The sequence below is a fragment of the Cydia splendana genome, chromosome 2 (genome assembly GCF_910591565.1).
Source record: "Cydia splendana chromosome 2, ilCydSple1.2, whole genome shotgun sequence".
Classification (NCBI taxonomy): Eukaryota; Metazoa; Arthropoda; class Insecta; order Lepidoptera; family Tortricidae; genus Cydia; species Cydia splendana.
Window position 1 is genome coordinate 8,721,655 of NC_085961.1, and position 26,594 is coordinate 8,748,248.

Here is a 26,594-nt window from a genome sequence, read left to right on the forward strand (position 1 = left end):
ACATTTCCAATGTCAAAAACATAACCATGTGTCGTGGCAGAGAATTGGCGATGGCTTAGCACGAACGCGGCAAGCCACATCGCCATCGCTGATATTCTGCCGGACCTTACATAAAACTTTGTGCAACGCTTTATGACGTACTTTCTGTAATTAAGTAAAGTAGGTGTTATACGAGTATATATGTATATAGAAAAGTTACCTGTACTCACGCGAGTAATACATTGGAAATATTGAGAAATATGTAGTTTTATAAAAGTACGGAGATAAAAAAGCATGCCGCTCATCAATACGTAATGGAATAATTGGATAAAAACACATTAAGGGATTTTCAGCAAATGAATGGATGTTCAAAGAAACTATTACTTAGTTTATTATTTTCTTGTGAAATTGATAACATCATATTAAAATTAAGCAACAAAACACCTCATCACAATTGTGATTTTGACGGATCAAGTGAAGATAGTTTTTTAAAAACACCGATACCTGCCGTTATGAAGTTATAGTCTATTTAAATTAACTTTGCACCGCACAGAACAAAGTGAGGGAATGTCATTATAATCGTCATATTTTCATATAAATTTGACATGAACGATGACATTGTTACACTTTCTAAAGCATCACTATGCAAAGTTAGCTCGGCTCGACTCTACATAAGTATGTAACTTATTTATAACATTTAAAAGTAGTTTTTCCTCATACAAATTTACTTATGCCATCAAAGCAGACTTTGTTATTATGACACTAACGTAGCAAAAACCGGTGCAATCTTAGAGCATTTAATAACCGGAGTCGCCTTTAAAAGATTACCCCTCCGCCGAAAACCTTGCACCATTGTGCAAACTTTTGTATGGACTGACGTTTATCTGACATGGCTATTTGTACGTTACGTACAAAAAGCCATACATTTGACGTGCCCATCCTCCGCAAAAATCAGCAGAATATTTTGTACAGAAAATGACAGACAAGGCCTCTCCAGTTACTAAATGATCTAGGGTGCAAAAAGCATATCTTAATGCAATAAAAGGTTTGTAGCTACATACATGCATAGACTTTGTTTTATGTTTTATTTGCGTTATTTGAAAGAGTATTCCATTGATGTTAGACGTGTTTGTAGGGAATATTGAATATGGATTTATTGACTTCTGTTTGCGTTGTGATGTTGCTCTGTTTTTCTTTGGGTACGTAAGTATGTACCTACACATGTAAATTATATTTGCTTCCGTATTTGTAAATAACTTAAACATAAATATTGTTACCATAAAAAAAGGTTGTCTCGGTGATTGTGCTTTCTTTTCATTATTTCTTGTTTTGCGTGGGTGGTTTCGATATCGTAGGTTATCTTGGCTTTCTTTTATTTCATAACTTGAGTTAGTTTCAAATAAGATCTCATCGGAAAAATTGTCCATGAGGAATGTTACGATTCGTATTTATAATTTTATGAATTAATACAATCAGTGCCATCTGCACTGATTGTATTAATTTTCTCGGTCACATGATTTTACATAAGCTAGCTAATATTAACTTACAGTAATGCCTACAATAAAATGGTTCATATCAATATTTTATGTTTTGTCACGTTTAAAGGAAACGCTGAAGAACGCTGTAAAATCTCATCTGCACCTCCAAACCCAGGGAGTGGATGTTGCGGTAGTGCTGTGGGTGTCGACAAGTCCATACGTAAGTACTACAGTTTGCATGCAGGTGTGTATGTTGCTTTACAGTACATCTGGTGCACGGAGCGAGAGTACGACACTCTGTGGTATAATAAGCACATTACGTAACTACGTCGAAAATTTAAAGGGCCATAATAATACACGTGCGAATAGATCATTCGACATGCGTCTCGCTCGACAATTCAATCATGTACGAACAAGTACGCTGAAATGCACGCGCGAATGATTAAAAACCCGGCCATGAGCACGTCGGGCCATGCTCAGTGTAAGGTTAACAGTGCAAGGTCAATGACCGGAATCTCTTGGTTATCCAGACATTCGACCCCATTCGAACTTTAAGATACGTTCAATATTACGGCTATATACGATATGAAGTCAGTGTCAAAGTGAGGTTTTTATTTGAAGAAACGTCTCTTTTGACACTGACATAATCCATATCGTATCTTGCCGTAATATTTGACGTAGGTACCTATCTTAAAGTTCGAATCGGGCAGACTATCTCAACACCAAAAACAGTGAACTTATTATTCAAGGTGAAGATAACAAGTTTGCTTAGAGCGACTGAACAACAAAACAAACAGGGAAAAACAATAAATAAAATATACTTGCAAGCTTATTTTATATCCTTAAGATTAATAAATTAACTTGGATATTAATTAATTAATTATGCATCCACACGTGCACGATATATTTTAATAACGAAGGATCATTGACTTCATAATATTTTACGTATAATGAACGGCAATTTCACATTGACATGATATGATAGCTCGTGTTATCGCTAATATTGTGACATATTTTTCATATCTAATCTATTTCATTTGAATGCAGTAGGTACTACAGAATTGACTGCATAACAGTTGTAATGGCAACTTAAAAAAATCAGCTTACCCCTCTCAACCCCCTAAGTTTCCCCCTAAAATAGGAAATAAGCAGTTTTGACTTATTTACAATAAGGTGGTAATTGCTATATAACTGTTCCAAATTTTAGGTATCTACGTCAAACGGTCAAGTCGGTCGGCCAATTTGCAAGACCGAAGTGATCCCATAAGTGTTCCGTGAACAAAGTATTGCATGGAACACTAAAAATAGAATTGACAATTAGAATTACGAATGAGTTTGATAATGGGAGTTAAGATTATTATGTGGTTTAGGTACATGGTAGGGCATAAATTATAATTGTGGCAAAAACGTAACGTGGTTAAATGTAACGGTAATTCGAAACTTATTTATCTGATATATTTCCAACTTAGTGTTACAGAATAGATTGATGATGATAAATAGATTAAGTGTTCGTAAAGAATCCCCAATCGGTCGACATGGGAGTAGTATAAACTGAAATAAATGTCATATACTAAGAAAAAGTGACCAAGGCCTCTAGTGTTCTACCCACAGAACATATTAAAGAGGTTAGAATGGCGATGCGAGCAGGGTACGTGTCGCCGCCGGTTATGAGCAAACGCTCGCATGCTAGTACTCGCCCGCGCTGACCGAAAAACGTAAACATGCCTTTTGCGCCACAATAACGTTCAGATTAAGAAGCCAGACATCAAATCTGTCTAAAGGAGGCGTATCCATTCACCAGGCACACAAGTTTTTACTACCGTTGCGCGAGAAATGTGGAGAGGAACGAGCGGCGACACCGGTTCCGATACTAACTGCGCGCGATAGCCGTTCTAACCTCTTTAATATGTTCTGTGGTTCTACCTTAGGGATGGCCAGGGGGCGCTTAAGCCTTCAGTAAGAAGTGCATATACTTGGAAAATTTTACCTATGCCGCTGTGGCCCGGTTGCCGAGTGGCTTAGGCACCTGCCGCGATAGCAGAGGACGCTGGTTCGATTCCAGCCTGGGGCTCTAGAGGCCTTGGTCACTTTTTCTTAGTATATGACATTTATTTCAGTTTATAATTTATTTAGTAGTGTTTCTACTTGATAAAAACAAATTAAAAATATTTCTCTGAAATAATTTAATTTAGTAAATAAAGTAAGTAAAGTAAATAAATATACTTTAGTATGGGAGTAGTAGTTTATGAAGTCAAAAATCTTATAAATTGACTACGAGTAATACGTATTAAGTAATGTAACAGGGTCATGGCAAAAAAGTAGGTTTAGTTTATAAACAGTTTATTTATAGGTACATGACAATCAAGGCAACACACAACGAGGCAATAGACAAAAAATATGAAGAAAGGCAAAATCAAAACGTAACTCCTCTTGCTTGTTACTCAGGATTAGTCACTAGTCATCAGTCACCGCAACGACCGGATGGCAACTGCACAGTTGACGCGGCCGTAGAATTCCTGGATAAAATAAGTGACGTTCGTAGCCGCATTACTGCCGAGATAAGATCGTTAGCAGCTGTAGGTTGCCGTCCGAACGTCAACGTAAGGTGGATGTCTTGGGAGGTCATGTCGACTAGTGGCCAAAATATGGAGTAATTACACTGATTTAATTCTGAATACCTACTCTTATCGCCACTTGCACCACCCCACTAACTCAAGGACCGGGTTAAACCGTTAATCCGGTGTCAAATTGTACTGGTAGTCATGGTAACTCCAGGTTTAACAGGTTAACCTCGGGTTAATGGGATGGTGCAAGTGGCCCTAATATAGGTACAGATCCTCAAAACCGTCTTAAAATTACCAATTTTAAAATTTAAATAATGTTGCAAGCCATTGGTTAAATAATTGTTTAAATTACTTTCAATTGGTGTTTTCTAAATCTTAGATATTTATTGAACTGATTTTTTCCAGCTGGATTCTACGCTCAGCTCAGCCAGTACCCATGGATTGGTATCATAGAGCACCGGAAGGAGAACAAAACAAAATTACTGTGTGGTGCTGTCCTCATTAGTGGGCGATATATGCTGTCAGCAGCCCAATGCTTTGGAGCTCGAGCTCAGCAGTTAGGCAAGCCGTGAGTTAAAATTATAATAGCCTCCTAAGGCCCAAGGTCCTACCAATAGTACCTCCTCAGTTCGATGAAACTTAAATCCTATTCAACAGAGTCGCTTTTGCTTTGTTTCGTTAAATTTTCCAACAACGCAAAATCAATTCTATTTTCTACACTGTAGGTTCAAATTTCAATGGCAAATTTTAGATTTTTGATTTGTACGGCCAGGCCTTAGGAGGATAGAGTTAGACCAAGAAAAGTCTGCAACGATTTTGATAGCATACACAGTGCAAATGTTATTTTCACATCACCTAATCGGAAAATGGATGTTTCTTCCCTGCTAGGAGGGATCAAAGTGGCACTTTTCTGTTCTACGACTTTTCATTGCCAGTATAAAATATTTATATAATTAACTATGAACATCGTATGTACAGCCTGGCAAAAAAGAGTAGAATTTAAAAAGTAGCAACACTGTAGTGTCAACACTAAGATTTTTTTATTTTCCTCATAGTTGATGTGAAAAGCAGTATGTGTCACACGGTATCAAAATTATTTCGTCTTGGGCGTTAACACTTGAATCACTCATTACGCTCAGGATTCTACTTTAGAATCCTTCACTACGTTCGGGATTTTATTGTAGAATCCATCGCTTCATTCAGGATTCAATGTACGCCCTTGACGGAAATATATCATTTTGATCCCTTGTAACACAAACTACTATTATACGTCATAATTTTTTAGAAGTTTGACGTTTAACACGTTCACTGCGGCAAGCCAAAACCTTTACCTAAAATGTAGTGCGTTACGAGGCCTAATCCGCCCCGTAGTGGTTTACACCTTGGTGCGTTACGGGTATAAAAGTGCCCCGTACACCCAAGTCTCTTAAAACTGCAATAAAGTCCTGAAATATTTTATTATTTAATTTTTTTTCTGACAAACTTAAAGATTATGAAATTACCTACGTCATGTTCCCTTCGCACGTAGATACGATAAAAACGTATGAAATTATAGAGAAATGAAAGGACGGGGTTATTTTCTCCCCGTATCGCACTAAAATTGAAAAACTACGGGGCTTAGCAAACCCCGTAACGCACATACGATAAATCAATAGTGATGGGAAATAAAACAAATATTTTGGCGCTTACTATAGTAATAACTAGATATCGTTTTTCAGATTGAAAGCTAAAGTTTTAATATTAAAAACGTCACTTTCGGACACAACATGTTTGGCACTGACTGGTGTCAAAATTGATTACTGAGCAGCAGTCAACAATACCTAACATTCAGTGATATGATTATGTCGTGAAGTATAATTACTTGTTCTAAATTATACCAATTGTTAACTACATTATTTTTGCAATAACACCATTCTAGCATGCTTCCCAAATTTACCGATAAGAAGTCTTGCAATGCTGACTGCACTAGTGACTTTGTGGTCATAACCCCGTACGGGCCAGCTAAAATCTATACGGGGTTCACTGGAACCCGTATCGCACTAGAAGGCAAAATTTGTTCCCTGGTCGGTACGGGGTTCATGAGACCTCGTATATTCTGAATATACCACTTGGTTATACTTTTGACAAGAAACTCAAATGTATATTTGTTTTTATCGTAGTCATAAAAATATCCAAGATACAGCTTCCGCACCAGCGAGTAGACACGATTTTTAGCCTCCGCACTGAATGATGACATCGTACGGGGTTCAAAAGCCCCCGTAACGCAGTGAACGTGTTAAAATAACACTTGCACTGCGTGTGCTATCAAAATCGTCGCAGACTTGTCTTGGTCTAATTTTAAAGGGATGGGAATATAATGATCAAAGTTACGTTTTTGTTTGACATCGTGGTCTTACTTGACATAGACTAGTCAAAAGGGTTTTATTTTGCTGTGTTCATTGTGATCTTGTCGAATGCGACAGAGATTGACAGCGTATTCCTGGCCACGTCAAGAACTTATAATGACGAAACGAGATGGTTTTGGTCATGCCTCAGAACTAAAAGAATAATAAAACTATGATAAACCTTTGATTTTTAAGTTTATTATTATAGATTTATCATAATATTATACGTCTAACTAGATATAGACGTGTATGTGTTTCTAAATATATACATATATGTTAACATACAAAACACTAAACATGGTTTTTTTCTGTTTCTTCTTGGACCACCAAGAAAAGAACCCACTAAATAATTGACTTACAAAAAACCGACGCAAAGGATTCATACTAATCATATCATAAACCTACAATGCATAACTTTTTTGTTTTGAGAGATAAAATTATATGTGATAAATATATGTGTTAACGCGTAGGGAAAAATAATAAAAAAAAACCGGGCAAGTGCGAGTCGGACTCGCGCACGAAGAGTTCCGTACCATAATGCAAAAAACGGCAAAAAAAAACGGTCACCCATCCAAGTACTGACCCCGCCCGACGTTGCTTAACTTCGGTCAAAAATCACGTTTGTTTTATGGGAGCCCCACTTAAATCTTTATTTTATTCTGTTTTTAGTATTTGTTGTCATAGCGGCAACAGAAATACATCATCTGTGAAAATTTCAACTGTCTAGCTATCACGGTTCGTGAGATACAGCCTGGTGACAGACGGACGGACGGACAGCGGAGTCTTAGTAATAGGGTCCCGTTTTACCCTTAGGGTACGGAACCCTAAAAATATACAACGCATATGTTGGAAAATAAAAGGTTTTTTATCTGTGTTCCATATGTGGAACTTCATGCATTAAGGTATAGAGTATATACATACAGAAATATATGGCACATTTTCGTTTTTATATGTTCCGTTTCTTTTTGTAATGCTATCAACAGTTTTTATGGATGTAGATTGCTTTTAAGTGACTTTTATGGATTTAGCGACCTCGTATGATGTTTTTGATGAGATTTTTGTATTTTTACTTAGTCCTGATGAGGCCAGCTTGGAGCTCTAGTGGCGATGTATAACCAGCATCAGCATTACCAAAACTTATTATGGTGTTGTAGGTGCATTCTACAGAATCAGAGTTTAAGACGTGTAGGTGATCATTGAACACATTGGTGACCTATTATTGAACTTGATGCCAACTCCGAAATTCTGACAGGTGATTCCGATGTATGGAGTTGTGTATTAGTTAGAAATAAGTCCTATGTAACTGGCGTCAGCTCAACTAACTCAGGACATAACGATAGACTATTTTTTAAATCGCTAAATTCTTCACAGGCCTGATTTATGATTGCCCGCAATATTTCAAAGTCAAATTCACTATCGGCATCCGAAGATCCCATCATCCTGATCCCGATCATCTTTACTTGCAAAGGATTGATAAATAATGCTCATTATCCGCATCCCGTAAGGATTACCTTCGCATCATCTAAAAACTATACTTACATAATTATTAATTTAATCAGCTGTTATCAGCTCTAAAAAAAGGTTAACGATTTTGAGCCTTATGCCTTGGACAGAAGTTCTCAAATGTGTACATATGTTAACATGAGTGTGCCGTAAAACCATAAATAACCGTTCCTACAGATTACGCCAAATTAAAACGTATGCCAACGTCATAAAGACTCTGACAAGTGCAAGCGTTCCTCACTTGTTTTGTATAAGCAATATGAACCTCAATGCATGGTGTACCTTATCGGGAACATTTGAAAAATATTGCTCGACGCTATCTAAACATTGCAAAACTATAAAATTAAACTTACCATGGAATAATACACAGTTTAACAGTCACAATATATATTTTTTCTTGTTGTTTAACTTTAACATGATTTTTTTGTCGCACTTCGAAACTTGTCAAAACTGATTTTTGCACCAACTCCCGAAATTTGATCGATCACCCGACACCTTTGGATATTTACTGCTACCTACCGGCAACACGCCGAACTATTGTAGTAGCCTTGAATGCAAAGTAACCTTCAAAGTATAACAGATGTCGCTGCCTACCTGATTCTTGACACAATTCGCACATATTTCGGTTGTGCCATATATGGAACTGTATGCATTGTAGGGATAAAAGTATGTCACTCGCAATTCAATACAATTAATAAAATTGCAAGCTAACACTTAAATATCTAGACATTTGGGTGTTTGAACAAATTCAGTCGACAGAATTACCTGCTTTCTTAATTAAGACCTGTGTTACAAATAAAAATTTAGATATCCTTACATACTAAATAGTCTCAATAATTTTTGCCAGGGCCAATGTACGTTTAGGAGAATACATCACAACTAATGACGGGCCAGACTGTGTAGAAGTCGGTGGATCTCAAGAATGCAGTGATGGTGCGCTTAAGATTCCCATCGAGAAAGTTATAACGCATCCTGACTTCCACAAGGAACAGAACTTCCACGATGACATTGCTTTAATACGACTGGCTCAAATGGCTCCAATTACCGGTAAGAAAACAAATAAGTACCGTAAACTCGGGTTACTTTGACCCAATGGAGGGTAACTTTGACCTACATGAAAACGTCATTCAAAAGGGCCTAGGTAATTAAAAACATGAAAACGTCAGAGCTTAGCTAAAACCAACCTCATGGCATATTTCCATAATTATAGTGCAATAGGGTTATATTGGTTAAGACCCAGTAATCTCGATGGCCAAAGTTACTCTCCAGGGCTAAAGTAACGCGACTTTACGGTACCATTTTAAATAGGTAATGTAATTTTAAATTAAGCTGCCAAGTTCCTTTGAATAACCTTAAAAAAGAAGAATCTTAATAGGGTATTAGGTTCACCAAACAAAGCGACAGCGACACCTAAAAGAAAGTGCATGAGATAGCTAATTTATTTAATTAGTCATAGCGCCACTTGCACCATCCCACTAAGCCGGGGTTATCCTTTTTTTCAGGCACTTTATTTTAAAAAAAAAGGGATTTCCTTTATATTAACCGGACACTATGTTAAGTGTCAAATTGTACTGGTAACCATTGTAACTCCAGATTTAACCGGTTAACCTCGGGTTAGTGGGATGGTGCAAGTGGGCCTTAGAGTAATATGTAAAATGGGTAAATACATGTTATTAGTGATGTCTTATGGCACCGAGACCTGCCTCTTCAATTGGGCCTAGAGGCCTAGAAAGAAACTTCAAGGATAAGAAATATACTTAATTAAAACAGTTTATGAAAATAACTTATCATTATGATAGGCATGCTGCAAATCAATTTTGGTGAACTATTTTCAACATTCAACTAATTTTAGATTTCATTAAACCAATCTGCCTGCCAACTTCTGACATCGCTGTGGAAGCGCCGCAACAGCGAATGTGGACTGCAGGCTGGGGAGCCATCAATGACACTTCTTCTGCCAGTGACCGTCTGCATCACGTCGACTTACCTTACGTTACTCTTGATGTGAGATTTCAATATTAAAACAAATACCACTACTATTACTATAGGTATAGGTAAATTTTTTTGAACTGATCTTGTTCACTTACCTGTACTAACAATGGCATTGTTCTATTACAATCCTATTATCTGCTTTTGTTCTCGTAGGCGCCAAACAATTTACTTACAAAATAAGTTAGAAGTACATTGCATGTATATTGAATTCTAAACCTTATTTCTTTGTTGAATGGTCTAAAAAGATAATATCATATTCAATCTTTTGGAAAGTCACATGCACCTTAGCCACGACAGGGACGTATTCTGGTGTTAAATAAAATATGTAGAAAGATAAAAATGTATAATTATTATACATATTAGTTAATGTCCACTTGCACTCGCATTAACCCACGGTCGCCACATAATTATTACCAAGTCCAGTAAAACGTAGCCAGGGTCGTTAAAATCACAAGGTACAAAATCCAATCGAAAGCAGGGAATGTCCGGTAAAACTTAGCCAAGTTGCGTAAAAGATCAGTAGGAATTGAATAAGAACACATGTACTGAACGAGCGAAAGCCAGTTAGACACTAAGATTTAAAACTACAATCATATCATAATGTGTCCCACAATTTGATAACAGGCCAGGTAATTTTTTTATTGGTGTCTCGCTCGCTCTTTTATTACAATTGTAGTTAGGTATATGTCAGAAAAAATTACCACTAAATAACATTCCGACATAAACAGATAAACCACGTGCTTATCAATTGCAACAATGCGAGTACGACCCTGGCGGCACATCTGTTATCTCTAAATGCAAAACGTGTGAATGTTATTCTTACCTTCAAAGCATTTGTATCCTTATGGTAAGACTATAGAGCCGAAAATATAATGGAATTTTATGGTATCTCATAGCTGTTTTTCTACTGAGTGTGTGCTTTTTGAGTGTCGATGGTTGTTAAATGCAAAAAAAGTTAGGTTAGCCATTATTTAGTTAGTGTATTTTGTAGTCTATTGTTTAAAGAAATAGAGTCGTTAATTTATACTAACATTTCAAGGCGGTTATAATCTGCTTTTACTACGAGGTGATTATCCTAATTTGTGGTTTACCACTCAATGGTATTGTATTCTTGAGACTCTTTGAGTAAACTAGATCAGATCGTTTAGTTCACACTATACTTTAGCTACTGTACTGACAAATTTAAAAGGGGATACAAGACCTTGTCTGTGTGAAAACGTCATGCATGTAAATATTAGATATTTAATGTAGCGGGATCTAAATATTTGAAAATATTTAAGAATGTTACAAAGCAATAATCGTCCGCGTAATCACGTCATAACAATAGACCTGCCCGTCTGCCCTTCCTCTGTACGAGGACGTCTCACTGTCTGCCATACTAGTCATCAAATGTCAGCCTAAAACTAATTTTGTTTCAGTCTTGCCAAGCAGCCTACAATACTTCCAACACTCGTCAAATTAAACTAGGCCAAGGACAACTATGCGCAGGCGGCGAAGAAGGCAAGGATGCGTGCAAAGGCGATGCGGGAGGACCATTGATGTACGCCAGGGGTTATACTACTGAGGTTGTCGGCATTGTAAGCTTTGGAGGAATACCATGCGGCAAGTTAGGAGTACCGGGAGTATACACCAAAGTGTTCGCGTATGATGCGTGGATTCGCGCAAACATTGAAGATTAATCTTATTTTTGACTAAGTTTAAAAATAACATTAACAATGTCGCCGTTTTAAGGGTGACCCACGGTAGATTTAGGACTAGGGCCGGGGCCGGGCCGGAGCTCCCGGAGCTTCGTTTTCTATGGAAAGCACCGCGTGATTACCGATCAGCCGTCATAGAAAATTACATGTCGGACGCCTCAGTCCGGGCCTGTTCCGGTCTAGCGTGAGTCATCCTTTAATCAAGGGTAGTTGCCATGAAAAAAGTCACTCGGAAACTATACTATAATTAAAATAACAGGTTAAAGTTGGCTCGATAGAATCACCTAATATTCCATCGCAGGTTTCGCGCGGCGCACCGTATCTTTTGTTCCTTTCTTTTTTCCTGACTTTAAGCCTCCTCTTAAAGGACGTGTTACACTAGAGAGCGATCATTTGACAGTGCATGTTACTCGTCCAGTTTTCATATATTTTATATAAGTAGGTATTATTTCGCTATAAAGATCATAGTACAAAACTTGCTTAAAGAATTCAGACTTAAATGAAATAGCGTACAAAACTTGAGACTAAAGTTTCCTCGGAAACTAAGAGTTGTTCGGATAATATACGTCGTAACTTTTATACTTCACCCTGTACATTTAATTTCCTCCTACATAAAAAATTGTGACTGTAATCAAATTATATACTTGAATTTAAAATCGAATAGCTGTCGTTAGAGTGCGGAAAGAGAAGAAAGTACGGGGCCCAATACATTCCACGACTCTTCTCTTTCCGCACAGACTATCCGAATGTCACCTTCAAGTAAAATCAAAGGAGATAGGTAAGTAGATAGATAAAAGCGCTCTAGTGAAATCTAAAATAAATATAGATTTAGCTAAGTACTACTTACTCCAAGCATGTATTGAATAATTTTTATAACAAATATACAGTTCAATTTTTTTAATTTTTTTATAGAAGAGATTTAATACTACAAATTTGAAAACATATCTGTCATTTACCTACCGTTAGAAAGATCCAATTATATCCCTGTCTTACCTTTTCTAGCTTTTCATTTACCTCGGCGCGAAACCCGACCAATGAAACGGGACTCATGTAAGTGTAACGTGGCAACCATCTAAACTGCGGCGTCTAGGGGGCAATTCGAACTTACAGTTAGATATCAAAATGATATAATTTTGTTATCATTCGCGTGTGCATTTCGCGCGTACTTCGAAGATGTATTGGCGCGAGCAAGACGCACGGGAAAATGATAGCAAAATAATATATTTAATAGTATTTATTAATACAAATTACTAAAAGACATAAACAGGAATCTAAAACTAAAACTAACTACAATTACAATAACTGACAAACTGGACAAAAATTTAAATGTGGCCCTTAAGAAACTGCAAGCTGACTTCACCGCCATAAGCAAGTGGTCCCATGATGCAGGACTTGTGCTGAACCCAGCTAATACATATCTGTTCAAGTCGTAGATTAGCACCAACGAATATTAACCTGATAGCTCACAACCATAATTGTCTTCATACACTGAACGAAAGTTCTCCTAGATGCTCGTGTCCAACAATACAGCAGACTAATCAAGCCTCATATCTTGGGGTTATTATAGATGAACGCTTTAATTGGGGTCCACACATTGATGCCTTATGCGATAAATTGCGAGCAATCCTTTCCAAGTTTTCAGTCATTATATATAAAGTACCATACAAAATACTAATAAACATGTACAATGCACTAGCTGAATCAATCATAGCATATGGGCTTATAGTCCGGTGGCCGGCTGCAGGAAACAAACCTCATCAAAAAATAGAATATACCTACCCTGTAGAGGTACCTGACATTTAGTAGCTTCCAACGCACTTGGTCGGCCTAGGCTTAACCTGGCAGATTTTGTACAAATGGCAAAAACGTTGGGCAAAAATTCATCAAAAAAAACCTCATCGAAAAATAGAATGAAACTTGTATGGTAGTATACCTGACCTTGAGGACAGTAAAAAAAAAGTGGTCGGCCTCACCTTAGCCTGGCAGTTTTTGCAGTCCGACCAGATTTATTGGGTCACGTGAGAGCTACAATTTACCTCATCGAAAAATAGAATGAAACAAACGGATTATAATAGCTAAAATAAGCCTGTTGACGTATGTCTTGGTCGGCCTCACCTTAACCTGGCAGTTTTTGCAGTCCGACCAAATTTATAAAAAAAACATCAAAAATGTTTTATCGAAAAATCGTATGAAACTTGTATGGTACGATAGCTGCCTTTGAGGACAGTAAAAAAAAAGTGGTTGGCCAAATCCTGTGTTGGCAGGTTCCTGTGTCCGACCAATTTTGTGGTACCACGTGAGAGCTACAATTTACCTCATCGAAAAATAGAATGAAACAAACGGATTATAATAGCTAAAATAAGCCTGTTGACGTATGTCTTGGTCGGCCTCACCTTAACCTGGCAGTTTTTGCAGTCCGACCAAATTTATACAAAAACCATCAAAAATTTTTTATCGCAAAATCGTATGAAACTTGTATGGTACAATAGCTGCCTTTGAGGACAGTAAAAAAAAAGTGGTCGGCCAAATCCTGTGTTGGCAGGTTCCTGTGTCCGTCCAATTTTGTGGTACCACGTGAGAGCTACAATTTACCTCATCGAAAAATAGAATGAAACAAACGGATTATAATAGCTAAAATAAGCCTGTTGACGTATGTCTTGGTCGGCCTCACCTTAGCCAGGCAGTTTTTGCAGCCCGACCACATTTGTAAAGAATAATAATTTCTATATAGAAAATATGGTTTCTTCGCAGCTTGAACTTAACTTAATAATGCTAACTGAAAAAAGTCATAAGTAAATGAGTCCATAGAGGTCTTAGAGGGCTTTAAAAAAAAAGAAAACATTCAGTTCAAATTTTATTCATAAATCTATCTAATATCTAAATAACGTTTTCTAACTACTGACGTGGTTTCAGAGTAACACTTACGTTGAGATGATGTCTCACAGATGTCAAAAATAAAAAGGTTTTCATCGATTTTTGACAAGTTTTGAATCGTATATCCTACTTTTCCACTACAGATAGAATGAGGAGGCATAACTGACATTTTATCACGCCAGGTGGCGCCTCCATAGTGGAGTTGCTGTCACTGTCAAATCACATACATTGTTTCCAATAAATTGTAAACATTCTCCTTTTTTAACCGACTTCCAAATCCCAAAGGAGGAGGTTATCAATTCGGTTGTATGTATTTTTTTCTCCACAATACTGCAATAGTGTGCGAAAAATTGTGGAAATATACCTATAGGATCTCCCTTTTTTCCCAAGGACCCGATATGCATAAATCGGTGAGAAAAAGCTTTGAGTACCAAAAACTAAGGCAAATGACAAAGACCGTTTGTGTAGGCTGCATTTTAAGGAAGATAAATATTTTGGAAAGAGTAAATACACAGGTAAGCTAAGTTTTAACGAAGTAGTACATAATTTAGGGCATAATGGCTTGGCCACACATGCTGTATTCCATACGCATCATGACTTTGTGTACCTATCTGATGGGCGGGCGTATATGAAACGCCTTCTTGTACATGCAGGTGATCCAGGTATACACCAAAGCTTAGTTTTCAATCGAACACTTGTAATATAAGAGGAAAAACTGCACGTGAGCCTTCCAAAATTTTAATAAACGGTAAAATACACAAGATAACCTCACATATATTAAGTGATTATCTTTGCATCAAATCAGCCTTTTTTCCATCAACTGTAGCATTTCTCCTTCGAAGCTCGGTTTGTAGAAAAGAAATTCCCACCTTTTACCAGTGGTAACTACTGGGAATAAAAATTCCCAGTAGGTACCACCAAACCGAGTTGGTGGTAACTACTAGGATTTTTTTCCCAGTAGTTACCAGTGGTAAAAGGTGGGAAAATAATTCCCAGTAGTTACCACTGATAAGAACTTGGAGGTAACTAGTGGGAATAACCCTTTTATTGTTAATAATTACTTACTGTTAATCATAATCATCTTCGGAGTCGAAGTCTGACGAACTTTTCCCAGACTCCGACTTATCTATTGTTATTTCTTCGACTCGCAAAGGCGTTATGTGTCCTTCAAACCATTTGATCTTATACATTTCATCTCTTAATGTCCAGCCACAATGTGTTGCATCAAATTTGATGCAAGTGGATTCTGCCGCACACTGCCACATTGAATTTATGAAAGCCGTCCGTAACAAGCCATACGTCAACAGGTTTATTTTAGCTATTATAATCCGTTTTTTTTTTCATCCTATTTTCGATGAGGTAAATTGTAGCTGTCACGTGGTACCACAAATTTGGTCAAACTGCAAAAACTGCCAGGCTACGGTGAGGCCGACCAAGCCATACGTCAACAGGTTTATTTTAGGTATTATAATCCGTTTGTTACATTCTATTTGTCGATGAGGTAAATTGTAGCTCTCACGTGGTACCACAAAATTGGTCGGACACAGGAACCTGCCAACACAGGATTTGGCCGACCACTTTTTTTTTACTGTCCTCAAAGGCAGCTATCGTACCATACAAGTTTCATACGATTTTTCGATACAAAAATTTTTGATGATTTTTTTATAAATTTGGTCGGACTGCAAAAACTGCCAGGTTAAGGTGAGGCCGACCAAGACATACGTCAACAGGCTTATTTTAGCTATTATAATCCGTTTGTTTTATTCTATTTTTCGATGAGGTAAATTGTAGCTCTCACGTGGTACCACAAAATTGGACGGACACAGGAACCTGCCAACACAGGATTTGGCCAACCACTTTTTTTTTACTGTCCTCAAAGGCAGCTATCGTACCATACAAGTTTCATACGATTTTTCTGTAAAAAAATTTTGATGATTTTTTTATAAATTTGGTCGGACTGCAAAAACTGCCAGGTTAAGGTGAGGCCCACCAAGACATACGTCAACAGGCTTATTTTAGCTATTATAATCCGTTTGTTTCATTCTATTTTTCGATGAGGTAAAATTGTAGCTCTCACGTGGTACCACAAAATTGGTCGGACACAGGAACCTGCCAACTCAGGATTTGGCCGACCACTTTTTTTTTACTGTCCTCAAAGGCAGCCATCATACCATACCAGTTTCATACGATTTATCGATAAAATTTTTTTGATAATTTTTTTATAAATTTGGTCGGACTGCAAAAACTGCCAGGTTAAGGTGAGGCCGACCAAGACATACGTCAACAGGTTTATTTTAACTATTATAATCCGTTTGTTTCATTCTATTTTTCGATGAGGTAAATTGTAGCTCTCACGTGACCCAATAAATCTGGTCGGACTGCAAAAACTGCCAGGCTAAGGTGAGGCCGACCAATTTTTTTTTACTGTCCTCAAGGTCAGGTATCCTACCATACAAGTTTCATTCTATTTTTCGATGAGGTTTTTTTTGATGAATTTTTGTCCAACGTTTTTGCCATTTGTACAAAATCTGCCAGGTTAAGCCTAGGCCGACCAAGTGCGTTGGAACCTACTAAATGTCAGGTACCTCTACAGGGTAGGTATATTCTATTTTTTGATGAGGTTTGTTTCATGCAGCCGGCCACCGGACTATTACAAGCTATGGCAGAACATTCAAAAGCTACTTAGATAAAATATACAACCTACAACTAAGATTACTAGTGGCTCTGTGAGCTGTAGACCTCGCGAGCAAAGCTTGAAATAACATGGTGCTAAGAGCTTTAAATACACCGTGTTTTTTTTTGATTTCCGTTAATTTCAAGGGTGCATTCCTGAGCTTAAATAAAGTAACTTTCTCAAAGACACCGATGTTCTAATTAAGTCCATTTCGGAGATAATCCATAATTTATTTTTTTACTATAAGGCCTCTACAAGCGTGTACACTTGCCTTAGGGCCGGCTTACATATTGATTAGTGTTTAGAATGAGTTCATACATTTGCTACTAAACTTAAGTACAATCTCGGTCGATTGATGTACGAAATGACATTGATATGTCACAGATTTCAATTGTTTGGTTGAGTTAAATGTAATGCCCGTGTTACAACAACGCTATATGCTACATTTAATTACTTTTTAAACAAAAAAAAAACAAAAAAGAAAACAAAAAAAATTTTTTTTTTTGAAAATTAACTATGCCATTTAGTTCTTATAAACGTACTTAACTATACCTCGAAGTTAACGGAATTCAATAAAAACACGGTGTATAGTAAATTAAAGAAAAACAATACGAAATTTATGTGTAAAAAAATACAAAAAGTTATAATATCCCAGCATACAATTACTGGGGATCGAACCCAGACCCTCTGTGCAAACAGAAAAAGCGAACGTTTACAAACTGAGCCAAATAGTTCTTAGATGGGTTGACGAAATTTAGCTACTCCTTCTCAAATTAAAATTAGTTAAAATTAAATATCTAAATACCGCCTAAACCAGCGATAATTTTTTTCTGCATTTTTTGCTATTAACTCTGTAAACATGTTTCAAAAAGAAAAAAGTCTTATGATATCGATACGACTATTTGTTTAGGCGCCAGGTATCACGACTCCGCCATTTTTAAAAATTTCCAAAAACCGGATTGACAAAAAAATTTTATTTAGTCATAAAATTCGGTCACAAAATTTCACGAGAATCGGTTAAGAATTGCGACCTGTAGAGGAGAACATCCGGACATACGAAAGCAAAATGCCCGAGTCAAAACGTAGACCTTCGCTTCGCTTCGGTCAACTAAAACGAATAGTTCCCAGAACAATAAAAGATCAATTTAGAGACGACTATAGCAAACTGTATAAATTTTGTATAGTTATGCCCATTCAATGTAAAATAAAATTCTTAATTTTAATGGAAAACATTCATAACAAACGAATAATGAAACCTATTCAATCAAAAATACATATAAGAAAGATTACTCAAAAGAAAGTTACAACTATCAACAGTAACAATAAATACGGAGAAAGAACAATAGCATATACCGGGTGTGGCCTGTAACATGAGCAAAAAATTAAACTGTAGGCTGTACTCCTCATACTGACCAACATTAGTTCAGCGACTTTTAAAAATAACTTGTGGTTTGATTTTTATTACACTTTAAAGTTTATTCTAAGACGCAATGTATTGCGAATTTTGCTATGTTTAAGGCGTGACAAGCAACGTCAATCACACTAATATGGCGTGGCGATGGCGTCCATTGAAGATAATATTTATTTTGTATGAAAAATAGGGAGTCTAAATACTTCATAATTTTTAAAAGTTGTTGAACAAAAGTGTCACCGTTTGAGGAGTACAATCTATGTTTTAATTCTTTGCTCGTGTTACAGGCCACACCGGGTATAGCACCAAGGCTATATAACGAACTACCCATAAATTAAAAAAAAACACTATAAATGAGAAAAATAAAAAGAATTTACTAAATAAGTACTATCTTGATGGCGTCTCAACATAAACCCTATATATATATATATATATATATGTATATATATATATATATATATATACATACCTATTTATATATTACTCAATCTGGTCTCCATATCAATATTAAATAAACAATGTTAAAACGTAATAATAATAAAAAAGCTTAATATTAACTACATAATTAATATAATTATCATTAACTGAAATATTCTTACCAGAGGTTTTTAACTGAATAAATTAGATCACCTGTAACCCCCGCACGCCCCACTCGGTGCATACTCAAACTCGTTCGATCTATTGTAATTAACGCTTACTCAATTAATGGCATACGCCCTAAGGAAAACCTGAGCCGCTTAAGACTTTCTTGACACGTAAACCGCACAGAGATAAGAAATGCACGGCCGGTTGCGTACTCGAGTGGGAGCTATTTAGTTTTACCCGCTAAATTATTTATTGTAGAACTTAAGTAATTTTATATAACTTTTGATTATCCTACGTATCACAACAATGTTTAATGTAAAATGTACCTATCCACGAATGTTGTGTCGGTACAAACCCGATAGGGTTTCACGGCACTTTTCTGTTTGATTCAATGTAAGATTTTAGTATAGAAAAAAAAAAAAAAAAAAATTAAAAATACCTATCAAAGTTTGGTGCCCTCGGGAGGGTGCCCAACATGCAGGCAGCGTTCCCGCGCTAGATTGCGATTGAAATTGTTAAAAAAATATATATATAAATCGTTTTGACATTGAAATGTAAGTTCGAATTTGTTTCAGGACCCTAATTCAGTTTTGCCGAATTGTAGGGATTTGTTTTTGTTGTAGCAAAACGCTGATAACGCATAATTTTAGTGCTCATGTTTTTGATCGAGCTTTTGGAACGAACTATTTTAACACGATGTAGGGTGACTGCTATAGTTATTGGCCACTACATTGTACTTAATTGACCACTCCTAACAAATCAGAAAGAAACACAAAAAACAATTATGCAAAAAGTAAACCCGCATCTAAACCTTACGGCTTAGGGTTTTTACCCAAGAGACTTTGTATATAGGTCCCGATGCCTCCATTTGTCTGCCTGTCAAGTGGTTAAGGTGTTTTAGGGAAGACCCTTAAATTTCATCGAGGTTTTGGGTTTCAGTCCTTTCTCAATTGAGTGCCTCTACCTTGAGAGTTGAACCCTGTTTTCAACTTTTAACGCACCCTACCTAAAAATAATGTAAATATACGTACAGTTAGCAAGTGCTAAAGGACTTAAGCTACGTAATTAATACATTAATTAGTATAATTGCTTTCTGAGCTATGAGGTGACCTGTGAGCTGTGTAAGTGCTGTTTTATAACCAATTTATTACAATCGAAGTAACGCTCTCATTTTAAAAGGACATGCTGAAATGACGTCAGTAAAAAAGCCCAAAAGTAAAAAAAAAATAGTTTATATAAGATTTTTTCTTTGCTCTCTTAGCATCTCGCTAAGTGGCTAAGGATAACTTATATATGATATAGATCATCTACGGATAGCTTATGAAAAAATTGAAAAGAAAATCGGAACAAAATCCAAGTCTGTATTGTAAGTAAGTATGTAACATTTAAATTTGACCCGATTTTTTATAAACGGTCAGTCGTCACGACGCAACACTTTTTATGTCATAATGGAAATGGCCCAAGTAATATTTACAATAATATTTCGCATTACAATTTTCTCTTCTAAATACCTGCCCTTTTGAAATATTCCTGAAAGTACCCATATACATATAAAGCCTTTCAGCATGTCTATACACGCAGAAGGGACGAATTGAACATCTGAGAGGTATGCATTAGACGCCATTATTTGCTTTCCTTGATTATAACACTGAAGAGCGATTATCAAAGCTTTGTAGGAGAATATCAATGATAATTTGAACCTGTACCTATGGTTAAACATAAACCATTTAATCCACTATTATACGCCTAATACTTACACCTTCCGTATGTGTGTGCGAGGAAGTCTTATGGTTACGCATCAAGAAATACACAATACTTGAAAAAAAAAACGTTTTTAAATGCCAATAGGTAGTTTATGGTCTTCTAATGGTGGTCTCAAATGGTGCTTTCCAAATTCAAATATGTAAGAAATACTATTAAAAATATCCAAATCAGTTGAGATAAGTGTAATATTTGAGGTATGTAGGTCCTCTACTATGTAGGAGATCTACAGGTAGACGTCCGACACTTCAATTTCTATGACGGGTGATCGGTGATCAGCGATGCATTCTATAGAAGACGAAGTGTCCGAAGCTTCGGCCCGGACCCGAACCGCTAGCGTGAGTCATCCTTAACTTTGATTAAGTACCGTGACGCATTTACAATCCAACACCGAAAATAAAACTTATTATAGCGTAGCGGGCCCAAAAATATAAAGAGTAAAGTAAACTTGACCTTGTGTACCGATTCGTAATAATTTACGTGAGTCAAACATGACCTTAAATTAAGAGCCCACCAACGTGCACACTGGCGCCACAGCTAAATAATCGTGCTTATTTAAATTTAACGAAAGATATTAAAAAAAAGGGGACCGCTACGTACTGTATTGTGTATTGAAGTACCTTTTGAATACATCAAACTAGTGTATATGTTGCTGGATTCGTCAATCTATGCGTCCAAAGTTAAAACAGCCGTTTTTGTTTGAGTTCCTAGATCGACGAAACCAGCAACATAAAAACTAGTTTGATGTATTCAAAAGGTACTTAAATACACGCTACGTACTGTATTGTTACAGTACGTAGCGGCCCCCTTTTTTCAATATCTTTCGTTAAATTTAAATAATCACGATTATTTAGCTGTGGCGCTAGTGTGCACGTTGATAGGCTCTTAATGCGTGTTCAACCACATTGATTTATAAGGCTGGGTAGGTAATAAATAATAAATATTATAGGACATTTTTTACACAAATTCACTAAGCCCCACGGTAAGCTCAAGAAGGCTTAAAGGTAATAATTTAGTAATATATACCAGTGGTTCTGTGAGGTGTAGACCGTTATTAAAAAAATACGATAATTGAACCTACAAACTTCTTCTTCTTTTCCATCTTGCTACCCCCTCCTTGGGGGGCTCGAATCTTTTCCTACCTATCTACAAACATACTTTATAGAACCTAATTACAAAATTGTACACTTCACTTCAATAAGATAATGATTAAGCTTACCCAAATGATGGTTCGCTTATCGCATGTCACAACATTGACTCATCGTGGTCATTTCTATGTTTTATTAAAGTTAGGAATAATAAAACCGTTTTTTTTTTTGTGAATCACTAATTTGGGAACTTTCGACCTCAGTTCTTTGAGTGCCGATTCTGTCAAATTTCGACTATTAAGTGTCACTTTTTTTTTCCTTTTTGTAAAATACTTAGGGTCTATCAGTTTTTAAAATCAGCAGAAGTCCTTGTAACAGCTTGTATTTTTTTTATTTAAGCGCAAAGTCTAAGCTTGACATGCCTGAGCGTAAAAAATTATTTCTGTCATGTTTTTTTACAACTGGTGTCAACGTGAGGACGCTGATTTTTTTAAATAATTACGTCATTTATTAAGGAGTATGTTACAAAAAGAAACATTAAAAAAAACTCTAATAGTTTTTTTTATGAGTAAATTACTTCACCCCCAAAATTTTAACCAAAAAAAATTCAAAAATTCATAACTTGAAAACTACAAAAAATCGGCTAATATACATGGGGGTATATTCTGATAGCCCACTACTAGAGGAATCTAAAAAAAAGTTTTTGGACGGTAAGGTTTGGACCACCCTGTATATTAAATGAATGAGGATATCATGCAATCGGATGAGGAGAAAGGAGGGGGTTGAAGCTAGTCTGAAACATAGAAGAAGTAGTTTTCTTTCCTGTGCGACATTACTGCGGCAGCGTTAACGCAGGCGACGTTACTGTCGATTCCTTGATAAAATACTGTTGTCGCTGCCGTATTATTGCAGCGATTATATTAGAGTTGACACTCCGTAACTCATTTTATCAAACAACTTGACAGTGACTGCAGCACCTGAGGTGACATCTACTTGCAACAGGGTTGCTGCAGACTGCATTGCTGATGCATTAAAATTATCTAGGACATTGATTTCATCTGCACTCACAACACCAAGGAAGGTGTTGTGAGTGCATACGCATCTGTTGCATCTGTTGATGGCATCTGTTTTCGTGTTATCGGCGCCATTATTATGTTCAAATCGTTTGGGTACAAACATAACATTTATAAGTGGGATCCTCTCTCAAATTACCCTGTATTGAACTCTATATCACTGCTTTATCTCCAAATTTAATAAAACTCACACAACACACACACATACATATCGTATGTTACCCGGATAGATTAATCTCTGTCGCGGCTTGGGAAGTCACATTTTTATCTCGACTCATAAATTTGCACCCGTTAGCTATTATTTGTTCAAAGTCGCTTTTAAAATGGAGCCAGGACGGATTTGAAACATATTAAAACAGAGATTTTACCTTTATATCCTTAACAATTTATCACCCGACTACGGCGAAGCAAAAGGAAGGTTATGATTGACCGGTATGTACCTAAGTACGTGGGTATTGCGGGTGGGCAGACATTTCTGCTTAATACAAAATTATTTTTTTGTGGGTATGTATGTATTCAATATTCATGTATGTTCATATGTTCCCTCACAACTTCTATAGTATGTATATTGAAAAATGAGCTGTTATTCGAATTGTCTTGTTGATAGTCCGCTAGTTGTATAGGCTACCTAGTTATATGACGTTAGTGTGTTGAGCATGGCGCGCACTAGAGGTCACAAAGTTATGAACTTAAAATATAAAATTAAATAATGATGCCGTCATATCACTTGAAATGGCTTAATTAGCACATTTCAAATTTGTACACAGCTGTTGCTCCCGGCTTTGCTTGCACGCACCCGATAATTTCTAGCGTAAACGGATTTCGGACCCGCAAACGCACGCGTTAGCCGACTACGGCAAAGAAAAGGAAAGTCCTAATGATGAGTAAAATTCGGATGTAGCCCAACGTACGCAAACGAAGTCGCGGGCAAAAGCTACAATTTTTTTTTAAATTCATTCTTGCTACGAATTCAATAGCGCACGAAGAAATATGAAATATTAAACTAACGGGAATTACAGAGATTTTAATTATAGAAAGGATTTTTTATACCTGCCAAACGAATATGAAATCCATATTCTAGGAAACTGTACTGTATATGACTGGCCATATTCAATATCAAAGGGGCTATACTGTGCAGCGAGAATATTGTTATTGAATGGGTGGTATTAAACATTCCAAACCTGGTTGACGATTAATGTCCGATATTTTAATTGTTACAATACGAATCTAATATACGGTGAGCGTTTTATTCAATATAACATTGAGTGAATAAGTGACAATTACAAACTATGTTTCTTTCTTAAAATTATGATACCTATATAAACTTCATAAACATTTGCCTCTATCTATAATAGGTATGTAAAAGATTACACAATTAATACATTAAGGAAATCTATAACCAAATTACAGCTGGGATCAGAATTAATGCATAAGCTAGGTAATTAAATTGACACGTGTAACCGACCCCAACGGTCGGATTGCTCGTGGTAATGAAATCAACCGAGTACTTAAGTGTGCCAATTTGAATGTACACTGACATCAGAATGATATAAGTACTCGTAAGTCGTAAGTATACACGATGGCTAAAAAATAACTGCATTTCCGTTGCCAGGGAGGTTTTGGGATTATACTGAGCAACTCTTACTATGGGACCAACTGCGAAATCGCAAAAAAAATGTTACCCTCCCATAGAAAATGGACCAGCGAAAATGCCCTCCGGCCGTTTTGGCAACCAAGTTTCGCAACCAGTTGTTAAAAAAGAAGAAATCATCCTGTTACGCAACTAGTTGCCCAGAAAGAAACTCTATTCCTGTTTTACATCCAGTTGTCAATGAAGAATAGGTCTGACACTTAGACCGTAATGTGACTAGTTTGTATTTAAAAATATATATTATATCAAATATTTTAAATCAATATTTCCGAGAACATTTCCTACTTACCCAGAGTTGACGGAGCCCCGCTACGCGGAGCTCCTATTTCTGGGCGGTTTGCCTTTCGGGCATCTGAAGCTACCTAACGAACCTAACCTACCTATTGATTTAGTTTTGTGTGACGTCCGTGAAAATAGTACACTTTGGGGGAAAACGCCTAGGTAGGTAGGTAGGTTAGGCAGCTTCAGATGCCCGAAGGGCAAACCGGCCAGAAATAGGAGCCCCGCGAAGCGGGGCTCCGTCTAGTTAAGTTGTAAAGGAAATATTTTTTGAAAAGAAAGTTTCGTACGTTAGACTCTTTAAGCTGGTCAACTAAACGTAGGACAATAGAAATTTCGCAATTTAACCAGTCGGTAACCAGTTGTAAACCAAGACAATTATTTCCTTTTCGTCAACTGATTTTGGTTTAGGAATAGAATTTCTTTTGGGGCAACTAGTTGCGTAACAGGATGATTTCTTCTTTTTTAACAACTGGTTGCGAAACTTGGTTGCCAAAACGGCCGGAGGGCCAAAATGTATGAAACAGCCAAATTTTTTTCGCGGTTTTGGGGTTGGTCCCATGGTAAAAATTGTGCAGTATAATCAGTGTCAATTGTGCAGTATATGGCGTTGCAGGAACACTGGTTGTTAGGACATGACTTGCCGATACTGGGAGCAGTGCACAAGGACTTTGCGTACACGGGGGTATCTGCGGTGGACGCCGGGGCTGGTATCCTTACTGGCCGTCCGCATGGTGGCGTAGCAATTTTGTGGAGAAAAGCAGTCTTTAGGCAGGTGTCGGTTATTAAGTGTGAAAGTGTGCGCTTGGCAGCTATTAAAATAGAAATGCAGAACAGGTCTATGTTAGTGTTCAGCGTCTATATGCCAGTAAATGCGCCTGATAACCTACCAGTGTTCACAGAGTGTTTGGCCGAAATAAGTGCAATTAGCGCGGAAAATAGTGACGTTGAAGCGATTTTTGTACTAGGAGACTTTAATGCTCACCCTAATGAGTTATTTTGCAATGAGCTTCTGCATTTCTGTGCGAATCAAAACTGGTTTTGCGTTGACCTCGAGATGTTGGGCACTGACTCGGGGACACATACGTTCACGAGTGAAGCCCATGGCTGTAACAGGTGGTTGGACCACTGCATTGTAACAGAAGCAGCGAGGCAAACAGTGCGTAAAATAAAGATAAACTGTGAAATGTATTGGTCTGACCACATGCCACTTATAATTGAATGTGACATGAATATGGTCCAAATAAAATGTGATCCTGGCAGGACGCGATATGACGGGGTGGTGTGGGGTGAGAGACAAGCGGAGCAAATCCAACTATACCACTCGATCTGCCACGAGAAGTTGAAGTTGCTTGACTTTCCGGCTGAGTTAACGTCTTGTGCGGATAAGGTATGTTATGAGCCAAAACATAAACAAATCCTTGACAGTATGTATAACTGCATTATCAATACAATGACGGGGGCGGCTAGGAGGTCGAGTAGGAAGGGGAGAGGCAGACCGAGTGGGCATATAGCGGGGTGGAACAAATATGTCGCAGACGCTCACAGGGATGCTAGGATTAAGTTCTTAGCATGGGTAGGTGCTAATAAACCATCTGCGG

At 37.1% G+C, this 26,594-nt stretch overlaps 1 protein-coding gene and 1 long non-coding RNA gene across 2 annotated transcripts in view; both read left to right on the plus strand.

The window, feature by feature from the left end:
- The window catches only part of LOC134803216 (uncharacterized), a 207,691-nt gene that overhangs the window by 151,606 nt on the left and 29,491 nt on the right, over positions 1 to 26,594 (plus strand). The window lies entirely within an intron of this gene.
- On the plus strand, positions 1,112 to 11,636 carry LOC134803071 (phenoloxidase-activating enzyme-like). Its single transcript, XM_063775781.1, has 6 exons — positions 1,112 to 1,178; positions 1,585 to 1,677; positions 4,427 to 4,589; positions 8,756 to 8,955; positions 9,761 to 9,912; positions 11,319 to 11,636. The coding sequence occupies exons 1-6, from the start codon at positions 1,127 to 1,129 to the stop codon at positions 11,577 to 11,579; spliced, it is 921 nt and encodes a 306-aa protein (XP_063631851.1). The 5' UTR covers positions 1,112 to 1,126; the 3' UTR covers positions 11,580 to 11,636.